General features: G+C 34.6%; 1 protein-coding gene across 4 annotated transcripts in view; it reads left to right on the plus strand.

Moving 5' to 3' along the window:
• The window catches only part of LOC107746079 (type II inositol 3,4-bisphosphate 4-phosphatase-like), a 120,950-nt gene that overhangs the window by 78,509 nt on the left and 25,433 nt on the right, over positions 1-17,008 (plus strand). For all 4 annotated transcript variants that reach the window (XM_016560148.1, XM_016560151.1, XM_016560150.1 and 1 more), the window contains 2 exons: positions 10,020-10,203; positions 14,970-15,239. In XM_016560148.1, the coding sequence (XP_016415634.1) occupies positions 10,020-10,203; positions 14,970-15,239 (454 nt within the window). The remainder of the gene's footprint in view (positions 1-10,019; positions 10,204-14,969; positions 15,240-17,008) is intronic.

A 17,008-nucleotide genomic window follows, 5' to 3' on the forward strand; every position in this document is an offset into this window, starting at 1 on the left:
CTCTCCCAATTTTTTTCAGTGTATATATATATATATATATATATATATATATGAAAATTGTGTTATCAATTGTATCAAAATTTTATCATTTACTTTGCTCACGATGCCGGCTCAACATCGTGATGTCTATCAGCCATCGGCGATGGACGATGACATCGTCTATCGGCCCAACCCTAGTTGCAAGATAGAAGAAAGTGTTTTGGGTGTTTGTGCGTGTGCACTGTTAAGTTGCTAACATGTTGCTATGCGGATTCTAAGACGTTTTGAGTGGTTTTCAGTGTGTTGTGCAGTAATTGTGAATTTTTTAATTTTCTGAGTGGTTGCTAGGGTGTTGCTTGGGCATACTGGGTGTTGCTAGGTGGTTGCTTGGATGTACCTGGTGGTTGCTAGATTGTTGATAGGTGGTTTTGTGGGTGTTTGTTTGTTTGTGTGTGTTGCTGTGCAGTTGCTAGGGTGTTTTAATTGATTGGTAACATGCTGCTATGTGGATTCTAAGGCATTCTAGGTGGTTGCTAGGTTTTTGCAAAGCATTTTTGGTGTTTGTGTATATGTGTTAGGGCTGCACGATTATGACAAAAATCATAATTGTCGATTATTCCCTTGAAATTCTAATTGCGATTGTTAATTGCGATTATCACAATCTACATTGAATGATGTTTACACCATTGTTTGAAGCAACTGCACGCCATATTTTTATATGAAAATAAACAAGCTGAAAACACTCTACCTGAAAACTTTTAGTGCTTTTCTATAGTATTAAGCCTCAAATGTCAACTATACATTGGATTGGTTTCTTTAAATAAAAAAAGTAAAAATAAGCATGATATTATAATGTTATACTAAAACTAAAATTAAAACAATGGAAAAACCCTTAAGATAACCTGTAGCTAGCAAGAAACACACCTTAAGCATGCAGAATAACATAAGTGGACTTTAAACGATTAATTGCTCCTTTGAACGATTATGTAATTGTGGCATCCATAATTCGCGATTAGAAATTCGATTAATTGTGCAGCCCTTGTGTGTGTGTGTGTGTGTGTGTGTGTGTGTGTGTGCTATGGTGTTCTAAGCAGTTGTTAACATGTTGCTATGCGGATTCTAAGGGTGGTGTAGATGGTTGCTAGGGTGTTGCTATGTGGTTGCTAAGATGTTCTGAGTGGTTTTCAGAGTTTTGCTATGCATTTTTGCAGTAATGTATTGCTATGTGGATTCTAAAGTGTTCTGAGTGGTTGCCATGGTGTTACTAGGGCATACTGGGTGTTGCTAGGTGGTTGTAAACACGTTCTGGGTGTTTGTTTGCTTGTGTTGCTATGCAGTTGCTAGTGTGTATTAACTGATTGTTAACATGTTGCTGTGTGGATTCTGAAGTGTTTATTTGAATTATTTTACTTTATAATTATTATAAAGATCAAGTAAATATTTATAATTAATACATATTTCATATTTTTAGTACGTTTTTTTTTCTGATTGTTGTTATTTTAAAATTATTTATTTAAATTTTTAATTTTTATGACTTAATTCATTATTAGCTTTTCATTAAACTTACAAACCCCAGTTTGGAAAACCTCTATGTAATCTAATGTTTAATGCACTTAATGTTGATAATAACAATAAATGGAATATATTTTCTTTCTCTTTGTATTTTTATATCAATATGGTACAAGATTTTTCCATTTAAATCGATGTGATGAATGAGTTAGGTCAAAAGTAATCTAAAAGTAATCAAAAAGTAGTCTGATTATATTACCTAAAATGTGTAATGTAATAGATTACGTTACTAACTACAATTTTTGTCCTGTAATTTGAAATCAGTAACAGACTACAATTTGTAATTGATCTACCCAGCACCGTTGGTTGTTAACATGTTGCAAAATGGATTCTAAGGTGTGATTGCTGATGTGGTCTAGGTGGTTGCTATAGTACAGTACATGGCCTTTATCTAGTCTTTTTAGCAGCAGTCTTGCTTGAAATATATCATAATTTGGGCTAAAACCACTTTGCAAGTCTGAATGTGCAATGATTGTACTGTCATGAAGAGTAATACGTGTTCACTTTCAGCCACAAGTTCAGCTTTAAATTGTTGCAGTAGGATAAATTCCAAGCTGTTGGTGGAATATACAGTAACAGTGGTCTTGTTGTTTCTCTCTCTGGAGTCCTTAATGACTTTAATAACTTCAGAGTCTGACATTTCCCCAGTTGGATCCCGTTGGCACAACTCTGGAGTCTCTCCTGACATGTCTGTTGCTCTGAAATGAATTTCTGCCTCAGTCGTCCATTTCCCACTCCTTCTCCCTTCATCTTCTGTTCGTTTTGTCCTCACAGAGATGTTTAATTAGAAAGCCTGTGTCTTGACTGTCATTGAAGTGGTTTATCTGTCCTTGCCGTCACACCAAGCATTTCAACGATGAGTGTTTTCTATTCTCAGCCCTCTGAAGAAGAAGGAAAAGCATGTCATGTCATCTCAGCCCCCTTGTTGTTTCCATCAGTGAAGAGCTCCTCAAGTTTCTCTTATTCAGTTCTTTGCATTTTTGTACTTTGTGAATGATCACAGCTGGCTTATGTGTATGCAGTCGAGTCTCAGGGGGAGAGTTTGTCGTCATGAGGCCGGTCGTGTGAATGTGCCCATTTTTTTATCATTTGAGATGCACTTCTCTCAAACCCTCTGAGAACAGACTCATTAAAAACCAAGCAAAGTCCAATTATTTTCTTTACACTGCATGGGTTTTTATGTTACTGAGCCAGACCAACAGAGGAATACTAGTGCAAAGAAATTGAACCGCTTTTCAAAAAGTTTCCAGCCTCCAGTGGTGGGAAGATTTATCAGTGGAACACGTCACTGATACGAGGCAAGGACATTTGCTGTTTCTACCGGAGAGAAATCAATTTCTGAAAGAGCGTTTGCACTGCACATTAATCCAGGCTGATATGGACCTCATTTTGTTTCCTTTCCGACTTGGCTAATGTTTTACTTCATGCTCAGATTTTTATTTTTTATGCCTCACAAGCTAGTGAGTCCTTCTGTAATTTTGTTTATATTTTTTTATTGAATTTGCATATAAAGTTAAAGATGCTTGTTAAAGAGAAAGTTCAGACCAAGAGTTACTCTCTGTTATGTCATTACTATGGGATGATATTAGACTCAAAATGATTAATAGATGCAATCCAATCCACACACTGGATTGGATTGCAATGTGGATTGGGCAAGGCTAAAAGGGCGGAATGAAAGTCTCAAAATTCAAATGAATCAAATAGAATCGACTCAAAAGAGACGTGAATTAATGCACTGGTGTCGCCTGATCCACAAATGCACATTTTAATCGCTACATGCACAAATTTACAACCCTGTATGAGTTTTTCTTCAGTGGATCACAATAAGGAGGTGTTGTGAAGATCACACTAGCTGATCATTTACATGCAATTACAATGAATAAGGACTTTTATGCTTCAAAGGCCACAAAAAATGTAATTTAAAGTATTTATATGACTTGTGCACCATGATCCAAGTCTACTGAAGTCCTAGCTTTGTGTGAGAAACAGCTAAAATAATGAACCAAATCATTGTGTGAGAAACAGCTAAAATAATGAACCAAATCAGTCCAATTCGTGTGTGTGAATCGTTCTGACTGGTTTTATGAACTGAATCATTTGAGTCATTGTAAAGATCTGACTCAAAATAATGAATCATTCACAATTTGTTTAAGCAGAGCTGTGGCAGATATCAAGAGTTTTAGTGAATTTTATTTAAATTTGGTCTGTTTCTCACATGAAGCTACTTCAGAAGACTTGGAATATGGTGCATAAGTCATATAAACTTTAGAGACCTTTATGGTTCTTTTATTTTAAAAGCTTGAACGCTTCAGTCCTAATTCCCTGTAGTCAATGGAAAAGAGCGACCAGATGCATTCTTCAAAATATCTCCTTTTGTGTGCCATTGAAGAAAAATGACAAAATGACAATTTAATTTCCACTCTTTGTTGTTTTTCAACACGTTACACATAAAAGGGGCATTTACACAACATGCAACAATGAAAAACAGTGCAACAATGAAAAACAGTGCAGCAGAACTTGTATATGACTTGTATATAGACTTGTGCCGGTATTCGGTAATGCGATATATCACGGTAATGAATATGCACGATATTGTTATCGTGGGCACTTCTAAATACCATGAATAATTATATATTACAAATTATTAAAAATTTTGAATGCATTTTAAGAATACTTTTCCCATCCACTGGTCAAAATGCACAACGCCACTGTATGCTACGTAAATTGTGTTCATTTTAAATTTAAATGCATAAATCTGGTGCATTTTGAGAGAAGAATCAAGTGACTAGATCAATGAAGAAATATGTGCTCTTTCTTAGTAGTAGTAATTTATTTATTGGTTGCATAGATGTCAATGTGATGGTAGGGAACAATTTACACTATATAAATTCTTATAAAAGGCAAGGCAAGGCAAGGCAAGTTTATTTGTATAGCACATTTCATACACAATGGTAATTCAAAGTGCTTTACATAAAAGAAAATAAAAAAAATAATCACAACAATAAAACAAGGAATTTAAAAACTTTGAAAATGATTAAAAAAATTGATTTAAGAGGTTTAAAATGAATTTAAGAAAACGATAATACGTAGAATATAGTGCAATCAGTTCGGACATAGCACAGTGCTCATTCAATGAATGCACAGCTAAACAGATGAGTTTTGAGTCTGCATTTAAATGTGACTAATGTTTAACTTCTGTACCAAATGTAGATATTGCTCATTGTGAATGTTAATGCATTAACTAAGGTTAACTAATGAGGTCTTATTGTAAAGTGATACCTATTGGTCTTTATAGTTCTTTTGCACTTTAATCTGTGTAAAACTTTTAACTTTATACATTTTTCTGTATTGCTTTATTGCATTTAAATGTTCAGTTATTTTTGTTATAAGAAAAAAGTTATTAAACCTGTTATACTGTATTATGACAGCACTTTTTTTAAAACTAAATTTCAACATCGTGATAATACCGTATACCGTGATAAAAGCATTAGCAATTAATCGCAACATGAGAATTTGATACCGGCATATCCCTACTTGTATATGAAACGCTTTGTGCAGTTTAATGGACAATGAGAGATGACCTCATGAACACACTCGTATTCATTCACGCTTCCGCCCAGACCTTCCTGGAAAGCAACCTTTTAGCATTTTCTTTGATTAGAAGACAAATATAATAGGACAGACGTGATTCTTGGCCTTTATTAATGTATCACAGAAAATACATTGCTGGGGGAAAAGGATGCTGAGAGCGAAATGAAAGAGCCATCTGTCTTCTCTTCTGCCTGAAGAACGAGGCTGGAAAGGCGGCTGGGGAGCGATCGGACCGATCCATCAGGTCAGGGGTGGACGCTCGGCCCGATGTAATATGCGGCTACAATGGCTTTGATTGGCTTGCTGTGTGAGAGCCAATCAATATCCATTTCTCCAGTTCCTTGAGGCCGCCTCCGAACCCGAGCATTTATTTCTCTTTAACATCCACAGCAGTCCAGGAGCACTTTATTTGCCTTTAATTTGTGCGTCTCGGCATGACTAGAATGTTCTGGCGTTCAGCAGTCGATTTGCTCGCTGCACAAAGACAATCGTCTCCTTCCAGGTGGCATGAATGAGTGTTTTTGTGTGGATTTGAGTGTTTGCACTTTGACAACATCCCAGCTAACAGGGAACGTTCTCAGAACATTTGCTAACATTCTGGCGAGGTTCTCTAAAAGTTGAGAACAATTGTTATGTTATGTTATTTATATAATTATGGAACATCGATGGAACGGTATTTACTGATGGAACGTTATTTATATATTCATGGAACTTTATTTATATATTGGTGGAATGTTGGTAATGTTATTTATATAATCTTGGAATGTTTTTCTGGAACTTTTTATTTGGACGTTCTTCTAACGTTACTTGTTTCAGAACATTCAGACAACATTCAAATGTAACATTCCCGTAATGGTTGCAAAATGGAATATTCCCTTAACGCTTCTATAACCCAAAAAAAATTTTTTTTTACATTTTTTAAATTAAATGAATTTTCAGAGAATGCTCAGAAATAACGTTTTCGTTATCTAAATGGAAACATTAGCTAAACGTTGCTGTTTTTGTTTGCTGGGATGAGTGTTATGAATGTAACGGCTAGCTTTCTCCATATTATAGACTCCCAGCAGCGGTTTGTAATGCCTGGCCTGGTGTGTACTCCAGTGTTAATTTTGACAGCAAATTTTGATTTAGTTTTAGTCATAGTCTTTTGATTAAAATGCCATTTAGTTTTAGTCATATTTTAGTCATCTAAATTGCTTTAAGTTTTAGTCTAGTTTTAGTCGACTGAATATCATAAGATTTCAGTCGACTAAATCTACAGTAAATTTAGTTGGCTAAAATCTAATGGGTTTAGTTACAGTGTAATGCATTTATTAAGCATTTCTCTAAAGTTTCCAAACTCATTATATAGGATTGATATTAAAGTTTTATCATGATAGACACAGATTTAACTGCGGTGACACACAACATGCCTTTATGTTAAAATTAAATAAAACCACTTCTCATAAAGAACAAGAACATGGTCTTCTTTTAATGAAATACCAGTGGTTATATAGGCTAATTATGCATTCTTTATAGCAACTTGTTTACGATATTCTTCATTCTTTCAAGCAGACATATTTATTTGTATAAATACATTTAGATTAATCTTTAGGGCTACTAAAGTTTTTCAGTCAAGAGCAGTGCGTGATTTTCTGTCTTTCTTTTGTTGCTTGATTAACATCAATGACTCGGACAATAGCAACTAAATTAGGCTGCTGTCCCTTTAAAACCGAATGCACAGCTGCAATGGATGCAATGCACTGATACACGTTCTCCCTACTGTTTACGTTCACTTAAAACGTAATCAACTGTGTTTACGTGAATACTCGTCAAAACGGACAATTCGACATCATTTTGTGTGTAATTCTCCGTTCATGCGTCGCCAAAGTGTACTCGCGCGCTGTGAGGCGCTTTCTGTGTGTGTATGCTTCAGTGTCTGCGCTCAGAAAACCGCACCGAATTGAGTTCTCTCTTGCGTCAGATTTATCCATATGTCTGCTCTTCTCTTACTCCCACATATTGACATTTTTGAACGTTTTAGGAGACGTGCAGCAAGTGTATGTTATCTTATGTCCCGCCGGTTCATAGGTAAAAAAAATTTTGTTGACGAAAATTATGATGATAAATTATTCGTCAACGAAATTAACACATCCTGTGGTGTAAACGTCTTATCTCTCTGCCTTTATATTTGTACGTTTAATTAAAGATTCACCAGAGACGTGGGCCTGACTGCACTGAGTGGCTTGGCGTTTCCTTTCCTCTCATTAGCATAATTTTTTTTTATTTCCATTGATCGTTTATGAAAATCCAGACAGCACATTTACAGATCTTCCTGTGTGTATGGAGGATGTGGCTAATGGTAGTGCTCCTTTGATATAATTCCTGCTGTTCTGCAGCCGAACTTCCCTCATGCTGTGTGTTTGATGCTGCGGTTAAAAAATGCATATCTTGCAGATTAATATGTATCTGGCACAAAAGCAATTAGGTTATCAATATTCTTTTAAAAAATTTATCAAATTCAATATGTTTAATTTACATTTACTAATAAAATTAAACAAAACCGTATTTTATTTACATAAAAGCGATAAATAAACAAACAAATAAATGCTGTTTTTAACAATCATATAATATTTATAATTACTTTATGTAATTTGTTTGTACAAAAAATATTACATGCAACACTAAAAAAATCATATAAATCTATTTATATTTAAATATAATATTATATATTAGTTGATCCAAATGAACTGAATCACTAAAACAGACCATTCAAATTAATTTTTGTAATCACTGTTGATTGATAAAGGAATCTGTGAATTTTTTAACTAATTCATTGAATCAAACTCAATGAACTGGATCTCTAACACAACCGTTAGAACTGACTTTTAAGAACAATATTGAATGATGACACAAATGATTTGGTAAATGTATTTTAAACCAGTTGATTGAAATGAACTGTCTGAATGAACTGAATCACCATTTTATCACTTTTATCACATTTGAGTGATGCCTTCTTTGTGATGACAAATCCTTTTTTAAATCAACTCAAGGAAATTAATGGTCTAAACGAATCAATTTGATTTAAACAGAATTTAGTTGTGAACACTATTTCATAATGACTCAAATTAATTGGTGAATACATTTTTTGCCACAGTTCTTTAAAAGGAACCGACTGAGCAAATTGATTCTCTAAAACAGACGATTTGGGAAAACTGTTAGTTGATCAATCAGATGATTCAGTTCATTAGGGCCTTTCGCACCACTTTAGTTCCAGAACTAAATGTACAGTACCAAAGTACTGGGACGATTTCAATTTGAACAAACTGGCTAGTAAAACAAACCGTCTACCAAACGATTCTCTGTAATAAATCAGATCACAAAAACAGTATGCAGTGTTTGTCAGGCTACACATTGCTACTTGTTGTATAAATAAAAATGTAGTAATGTTAGCAAAGTTGTGTCACTTCTTTTAGTGAGTTGCTCCCATATACTGACATGTAGCATCAGTTTTAGCCTCTTGGAGTGCTAGCCTCTGCTGTGTTCTGTCATTGTAGACCTGCTAAATGAGTCCAGTGGCTTGTGTTATTGATGTTCTCTAATGTTTTTCTCTCTCCTTTGGTGTGCGTCTCCTCTCTTTTATTTGCTCGGAGCCGTGACAGTTAGCGATCCTCCCGGGAGCCAATAATCTGAAGCGATGAGCCTGGGCTCTGTGAGTCTGGCCCGATACGCTGATCTCGGATCAGGACACTAACACTCCGTCTCTAATCTCCAGCTTCACAAACAGACTTACAGACTGACGCGTGTGCAGCTTAACTCCAACTCTCTAGGTGTTCAAGTGTGGACGCTGGCGTCTAAAGAAATCTCACGACTGCCATTAAAAGTGGACATGAATTGGATACTCATTATAGAGCCGCTCGTGCCCACAGGCCTTTTCTAACATTCAAGCACTTATCATTGGTAATCGCATTCAAGTCGGCAAGTTTATATTGAGAGAAAACTGGAACTGTTGCAACAGTCGTGACTGTATAGATGATTGAGCTTAATACTGAAACGGGGCTCTCATTTTTGGGTAAATGATGGAAAAATTGTGAAATAATGACTTTTTTAATGGCAAATTTATCACAAATGAAATCCAAATGGTACTAATAACAGGAAAGTCATTTGCACTCTTTGTATGGCTGAATTTAATTATCATAAAAGCACAATAAATGTGATTATAATTGAAACTGGGTCTGTGAGTGTGCGTCACAATAGTTCCGAATGGCTAATGAATTATGCTTATAATGACAAATTAGTGTTAATCTAATAAAATTCAATGCTGTTAAACATGTTTAATTAAATCTAATTTGTTATAAATGCAAACAATCAACCTGCTGTGTTAAATCCATGAATTCAGTATTAAACCAACCTTAAAGGATTCAGAAACATTTGTACTCTGAATCTCTGAAGAAGTTGTTTATTTCACATGAATGTTCACATATGTATATATTATTAATATTATTTTGTATTTTGATAAATATACAGTATATAATAGTGCTTACCTTTTACAAGTGCGCATCAGTAATCAGTGTAAATAAAAATATATGCAAAATAATATAAAATTATATAGTAGATAAAAATAAACAATCTAAAATATTACAATTGTATAATCAAAAGTAATTAAATATGTTACATTTATTTGAATAGTTATATTAATATTTTATAAATGTATATACATGTTTATATATATATATGTATATATATGTTTATTAGATATATTTTGTCACAGTGTATGTGCTGCAGAGCTGTAATCACAGCTGTTTGATGATGAGCAAGACGACGCTCTTCATCTCCCTGCTGTTATTAATTCTGTCTCTCTGTTTCTGTTGTCTCTCTGGCTGCTGTATGACGTCCTCCAGCCACAGCACGGCGTATCAGTGCATTTACTATCCTCCAGAACAGACGGCCAAGGCCCGCGAGATCCTGTGTGTGGTGTCCCAGCTGCAGCCGCACATCTCTGCGCTGGCCGACCAGCTGCTCCAGACGGCCCAGCAGAGCTCCAGCCAGCCTCTCCGAGACGTCCTCAAGAGCCTGGAGGAGAAGGTGAGACCTGCAGACAGCTGACACTCAAACCTTCAGCAAGAGCGTATGCATTAAACTGATCAAAAGTGACAGGAAAGGCATTTATAATGTTAGAAAAGATTGCTATGCTGTTCTTTTGAACTTTCTGCTCTTCAAGGATTCCTGAAGAAAATGTGTCATGGTTTCCACAAAAATGTGAAGTGGCGCAACTACTTTCAACATTGATGATAAGAAGACATTTATTTTATATTGTAATAATATTTCACAGTATTGCTGTACAGACTTCATTCAAAAACATAAAAATTTAAGAAAAAAATTATACTGACCCCCAAAAATATTTATATGTATAATAGATTTTATTTCTTTCCATAATAATAATAATATTAGTAGTAGTAGTAGTAGTAGTATTTAATAATTTAATAAAATATTAGATAAATAACTGGACATTAGGTTTAGGTGAAGATTAATTATGATATTATTATTACTATTATTTAATAATTTAATAAAATATTAAAAATAGATAATAACTGGATGTGAGGTGTAGGTAAAGATTCATTATGATATTAACATGACTCATCAAAAAACCCTTGAAAGACCATTTTAGCCAATGTCCTTGAATTTATTATTATTATTATTTATTTATTTGTTCATTTATTCATTCATTCATTCATTCATTCATTATACAAAAATAGTTTTTTATTTTTCAGGATAACAACTGGACGTGGGGTGTAGGTTCATTACGGTATTATTATGACTCATCAAAAAACCCTTGAAAGACAATTTTAGCCTTGAGTTTTTTATTATTTTATTTTTTCATTATTTTTATTTTATATTATTATTATTATTCATTCATTTATATATATATATATACTTTTTTTTTTTTTAAGATAATAACTGGATGTGAGGTGTTTTTATTTGAAAGGAATTTTAGCCAGTGTCCTTGAATACCTGAGTCAGTCTGGAATTGCATAAAGTTTTAAAGTAGAAGTAAAATTTAAATAAAGTATTAATCTTCAAGACGGTGGTTTGGGAACATATATGTAAAATGAGGCAGAATAGTGCGTCTATTAATAGTCCTGCAAATGTTCATGCTTTAAGGGCAAATATCTCAAATATCTTCTAATGAAATACATTACTGTCACACTCAGTTTATTCAGATTCTGAAGCTGCTGCTGAATCACTGAGAGAAATGATGGCTAGTGTTGCTGCCAGTCACTAACATTTGCTGTCTGTGGCAGACAAAAGTACTACGCTTGTACTGTGTCAGATGATAATACCCTGGTGCTTTGATGTATATTACTGTACTGTACCATTACTATATTCATATACCGTAGTTCTGGGCCTTAAAAAATGGTATTACCATGTTACCTTGACCAAAAACACTTTCTCCAAAAACCTTTGAAATAAATCCTAGAAATGAATTGCATGCTGAATCGTACAGCAGTGAATGTGCTCTGTGTTTTTGTAGACAACACCAGGTTTTACATCAACAAACGCAGCATGTGCAAGTCATTAACCGTGTCGTCCCGTTCACTCTGACCACCAAAACTTGGCATGAAACTGGTCAATAGACATCAAGGCTGTTTGACAAACGGCTATCGGTCTGTCACGTTCCCCTCTGCCAAAGCCAACAGAAGCCACCAGGCTGAGCGTCTCGTTTGGAGGCCTTCATGTTTTATGTGTGTAATTAATGAATTACATCTGCTGCCGTCAGTGTGCAATCTGTGACATAGAGATTGTTTCTGCCACGGCGAAATATGGCCAATCAGCCACCTTCATTGCTTAATTCTCTCTGCCGCCTCTCTTCACCTCCTTGATTAGCAGTGTGACGGCCACCGTGATAGAAATCTCCAGCCGTGAGCCAGTGTTTGTGTGGGTGCGTGTTGGTCTTGCATTAGATCTGTACAACACTACACACACCATCTGCCACTATTTTATTTTATTTTATTTTATTTTTTTATTTTTTTATTTTTTTAGAACTAGCATTTTGACCAAACAGCAATTGCAACTATATAGTTCTAAAACATTTTTAGCTAACTTAATTGACTTTTTATTTTATTTTACTTTACTTTGCTTTACTTTACTACCATATTAACCAAACAGCAGTTGTAAAGAAATTGAGTCAAAATCATTATTTTATTTTATTTTTTTAGAACTATCATTTTGACCAAATAGCAGTTGTAACTCCAAAATCTTTTAGAACTATATATTTGAATTATTTATTTTATATATTTATATTATTTATTTTATTTAGATATTATTAAAATGTTTTGGAACTATATAGTTGACATATATATTTATATCTTTTAGAACATGTATAACTTATTTTATTATCAATCACATTAACCAAACAGCAATTTTAAAAGTTTTATTTAAAAAAATATATTTGTTTTATTATTTGTATAATTTGTATATTTTTTTTTATTATTTATTATTTTGCAATTCAATTGTTTCAAATGTTTTATTTTTTTATTTTAAGGCATGTTTCTCAAAATTAATTTAATTTAGTTAAAAATTGTATTAATCATTTTCATTTATATTCACCAATATAAGTGCACATAGTTTATACTAACTGTTAAATTGGTGCATATAAATAAAAATAAAGCAAAAGTAAATGTATTTGCCAACAGGTTTTATTGTGTATTTTGTGGCAGTGTGTGGTGGGGAGGGGGGCGACTTTTGGAAGTACCAGATAAAATGTAGGCCTAAACAGCTGGATAAATGTCAACACATCTCTAAGTATTGGAGTGTGTTCACCTTTCGTGCAGCTGTTGTCAGTGTAGCACCTGTCTGAGAATGATCGGCTGGAACCATTTCCTGCTCTCAGGAATGTGTGTTTTGGTAATGACACAGAACATTGAGATCCTGACGCGTGATGAGGCATCACTCACACACTGGCAATGAGAAATTGTCCCGCAGGAATGCCACCTCGCTGCTGGGAACTCAACGTGAGGAGAACGTGAAGCCGACTGGGCTTGTTAAAATGCCATCAAGTTTAAAAATAGCTCCGTAAAGCTGCATTTAAAAAAAAAATACCAGCATTTCAGACAGATGAGAATCCATACAGAAGAGAGAATTTGATGAATTGTGAAAGGAGATTATCATATCTAAAACAGTGATGGTTAGGGTAGAGAAAAGGTCACAGCGGTGCTGATTTGGTGATCTGCAAACGTCCCGTAGCAGCAGCGTCTGTTCAATTGGCCCTGAAATACGCGTACACGGAGTGGGATGGCAGATTACATTGAAAAGATAAGTAAGGCCTAATTGGGTCGTGAATTTGTTTCTTTTCTTTTTTTAAAGCAATGGCACCCCAGTAGTGCCGGTGGAGTCAGAAAAATAGTCAAATAAATCTCTCAGAGATAGTTGTGCACCTGATCAAAGAAAGAAAGAAAGAAAGACTACATAATTCTAAAACATTTTTTAATCAGCTTAGTTGACTCATTTATTTGAATTTTTAAAGATTATAATATTAACCAATTTATTTATTTAAATTTTTAGAGATTATAAGATTGACCAAACAGCAATTATAAAGATTTAATTTTAATTTTAGTTTCATTTTTTAGAGGTGTCATATTAACCAAAAAGCAACTGTAAAGAAATTAACTTAAAAAGTTGAATTTTTTTAGAACTATCAGTTTGATCAAACAGGAGTTTATTTATTCAAAATCTTTTAGAAATATTTATTTATTTCTATGTATTTATTTATAGAGCTATCGTGTTAACCAAACAGCAATTTTTTATTATTTTATTTTATTATTTTGCAAGTAAATAGTTTCAAACTGTTTGATTGTTAAATTTAAGCCAATGAGAAAGATTTTTGTCACATATGAAGTTATTAAAGTTTCATGCATAATTATAAAATGAAATTATAATAAATAATGAAGAATTATAAAAGAAACTTTGCTAATAATAATAATGATAATAATTAAAGTTATATATATAATTTAAATAATATAATTATATAAATTATAAATTATGAAATAAAAATTTTAATAGTTTAGATGGACATGTCAACTACCCAAAAGTCTTTGCTGTCAATTATTATACACGTTTATTTATAACTAGCATCAGTAACAGATGCACTTGAACTAGAATGTTCAAGACTTTTGAGGTTCATGGAATAATTCATTAAGTATGTTTAACACCATTATTTAATGCAATTAATTTCCCTAATGTGACATTAGTCATTAGTTTCTAAGACTTCAACAAACGGAAACAGCACACAAACTAATTAGTAAAACATTTTTACATTGCAGCACTTTTACATTTATTAAGCTTTGATAATTAAATTCAGTCACAAATAATGCAAATTGTATTAGTCCCATCTTGATTTCATTTATAAATAAATTTGACATTAAAAAGTTATTTCTCCGCTCAAATTTATTAGTCATTTAGTCATGATTCTCACGATGAGATTTTCAATGTGAAATTAGACTTTTGGACTTTTGGACCTACTTCAAGAGTTTCTCCAAACATACAAAAATATACATATGTACAAATACCTACGAATATGAATGAGGCTGTCCTGTCCTTGAATGTATGTTGTTGTTGTAGTTTCAGAAGAACCAGCATGTCTTTTGTGTCTTTTTCCTCTTTCTTCTGCGTTCTCTTCTCTTTCTATCGACTGTGCCATCGCTGTTTGCTCTTGTCTGCTTATTAGTTTTCTGATACGCTTCTCATCCCCGTCCCTTTAATATTTGTCACACACTCTTATGCTGCGCTGTAGTTTAATGAAATGTTGGTTATTAAACGCTGGCTTATCAAACCTCTCCTCTCTCTGTCTGCAGACGGAGCAGTTTGTTCACGCTCTGAAGGATGAGCTGGTGAAGAGCGCCCTCCTGGCGCTGCACGCCGCTCGTCCTGGATACATCAGCAAAAGTCAGACTTCTGCTCCGTCCAGCCCACGCGAGGCCGACCCGCACCCCAGCGCCCCCGAGGAACCGCACAGCGTCTGTAACAATGTGGACGGCTCTCAGACGCCGCCGAAAGAAAGCCGAGCGTCTCCCGTCCGCTCCGACTCCATTCCGCACCACAAGGAGTACGACGAGGAGGAATGGGCAAGTGTTTTCACTTCTGAGTCTTCATGCATTAGGTGTAGGGATGCACAATACTGGATTTTTTTTTTCTTTCCAGATTTGCTGATATTTTTCAACTCATTTTGGTGGATAGCCAACAGTGTTGGGAAAAGTTACTTTTAAAACTAATGAATTACAATATTCCGTTACTCTATAAAAAAGTAACTGATTGCATTTCTTAGTTACTTTTTATGGAAAGTAATGCAATATGTTACTTTTGTGTCGCCTGGGCTAAGCTTGCATATATGTTTTTTAAAGGGGTCATATGATGCGATTTCAATTTTTCCTTTCTCTTTGGAGTGTTACAAGCAGTTTTATTTTTTGGCAACTTTAAAGGCAGTTTCACATCAAAAGTGAAATTAATAAGCCTCAGGGCAAAATCGGGCAAAAATCTGGGCAAAAGTCATGTAGTGTATTCCAGCCTTTAGTTTTTCAGTCTCTCTGCTATGGAAGCCCATTTCCACCACTGAATAAAAAATAAAAAAGGTAATTGCGACTTTTTATCTCACAATTTGCACTGTTTTCTCTGCAATTATATGTTTAAATCTCGTAATTCTGACTTTTTGTTTCTTGCAATTGCGAGTTTATTTCTTGCAATTCTGACTTCTGAGAGTTGTGAGATATAAACTTGCAATTGCCTGTTATCAGATCAGAATTGCAAGATATAAACTCGCAATTCCATGAAAAAAGTCACTATTATCTTTTTTCTTTTTTATTCAGTGGCAGAAGCGGGCTTCCGTACTCTGCACGTGTGCTGCTTGTGTCTGCAGCTCTTCAGAGAGTCTGACAGCGCTTGAGCTCGGACATATTTGATAGGATCTTGAGAGGTTCAATCATCCCACAGGACCAGAGGCGAGATAGGGATCAGGTTAGCAACCGAGCCAGTGACTTCAGCACACGCAGCAACCACTATTAGCATCTGTTAGTGGAAAGCTTTACCACAGAACCTGAAGGATGACCACAAACTCAAATCACATATTTAGGGGCTCAAGAGTGTGTTAAGTTGTGGATGTTAAGCTGCGGTGTCTGGCTCCTGTAATTGCCTTCAAGAGTGTGTATTTGTGTGTGTGTGTGTGTGTGTGTGTGTGTGTCATAACCGTGGCTAACAGGAGAGGATTAGAGGACAAGATAAGACAAGCCTCTCTAATCAATGCCAGAATAACTTGTGCGCCCTTGAGCGCCACTCACAGGAGGGAAGGAGAAACCATGCCTGATGTTTGCTGTACATTAAGATGATGAATCTTCCCAATATTCATAGCAGAAGTATGTCATTTTTGCTGTCAGAATGTTTCATATTCATATTGCTTTTAACTCTTGTCAGCCAGTAGAAGTGCTGCTTTTGTATCAGTTTGAATAAATGTAGTAGGAGTATCCAGTAAGTGCTTAATTAAACATCGTATTATTGATTCTGTACAATAAAATAGAAAGAGCAAACCCACACTCTCTTTCGAGGATATTTTACTTTTAAAGGGGTCATATGATGTTGCTAAAAAGAACATTATTTAAACGCGCTTGATTGTTTTCGTCCTGCTTTGGCTTTAAATGTAAGGCATGGGAAGACCATCTTATCTAATAATAAGATATTTCTTAGTAAAAATGTTGTTTTTGCTAACTAACAACATCAGCATATGAAATCTGAGCTGAAGTTTAACTGTATCTGACAGTTGTGGTCTGCAGTATGATTGTGTGTGTGTGTGTGTGTGTGTGTGTGTGTGTGTGTGTGTGTGTGTGTTTGTGTGTGTGTGTGTGTG

This window comes from Sinocyclocheilus rhinocerous, unplaced genomic scaffold (genome assembly GCF_001515625.1).
Source record: "Sinocyclocheilus rhinocerous isolate Xijiao unplaced genomic scaffold, SAMN03320098_v1.1 scaffold107, whole genome shotgun sequence".
NCBI classification, from domain to species: domain Eukaryota; kingdom Metazoa; phylum Chordata; class Actinopteri; order Cypriniformes; family Cyprinidae; genus Sinocyclocheilus; species Sinocyclocheilus rhinocerous.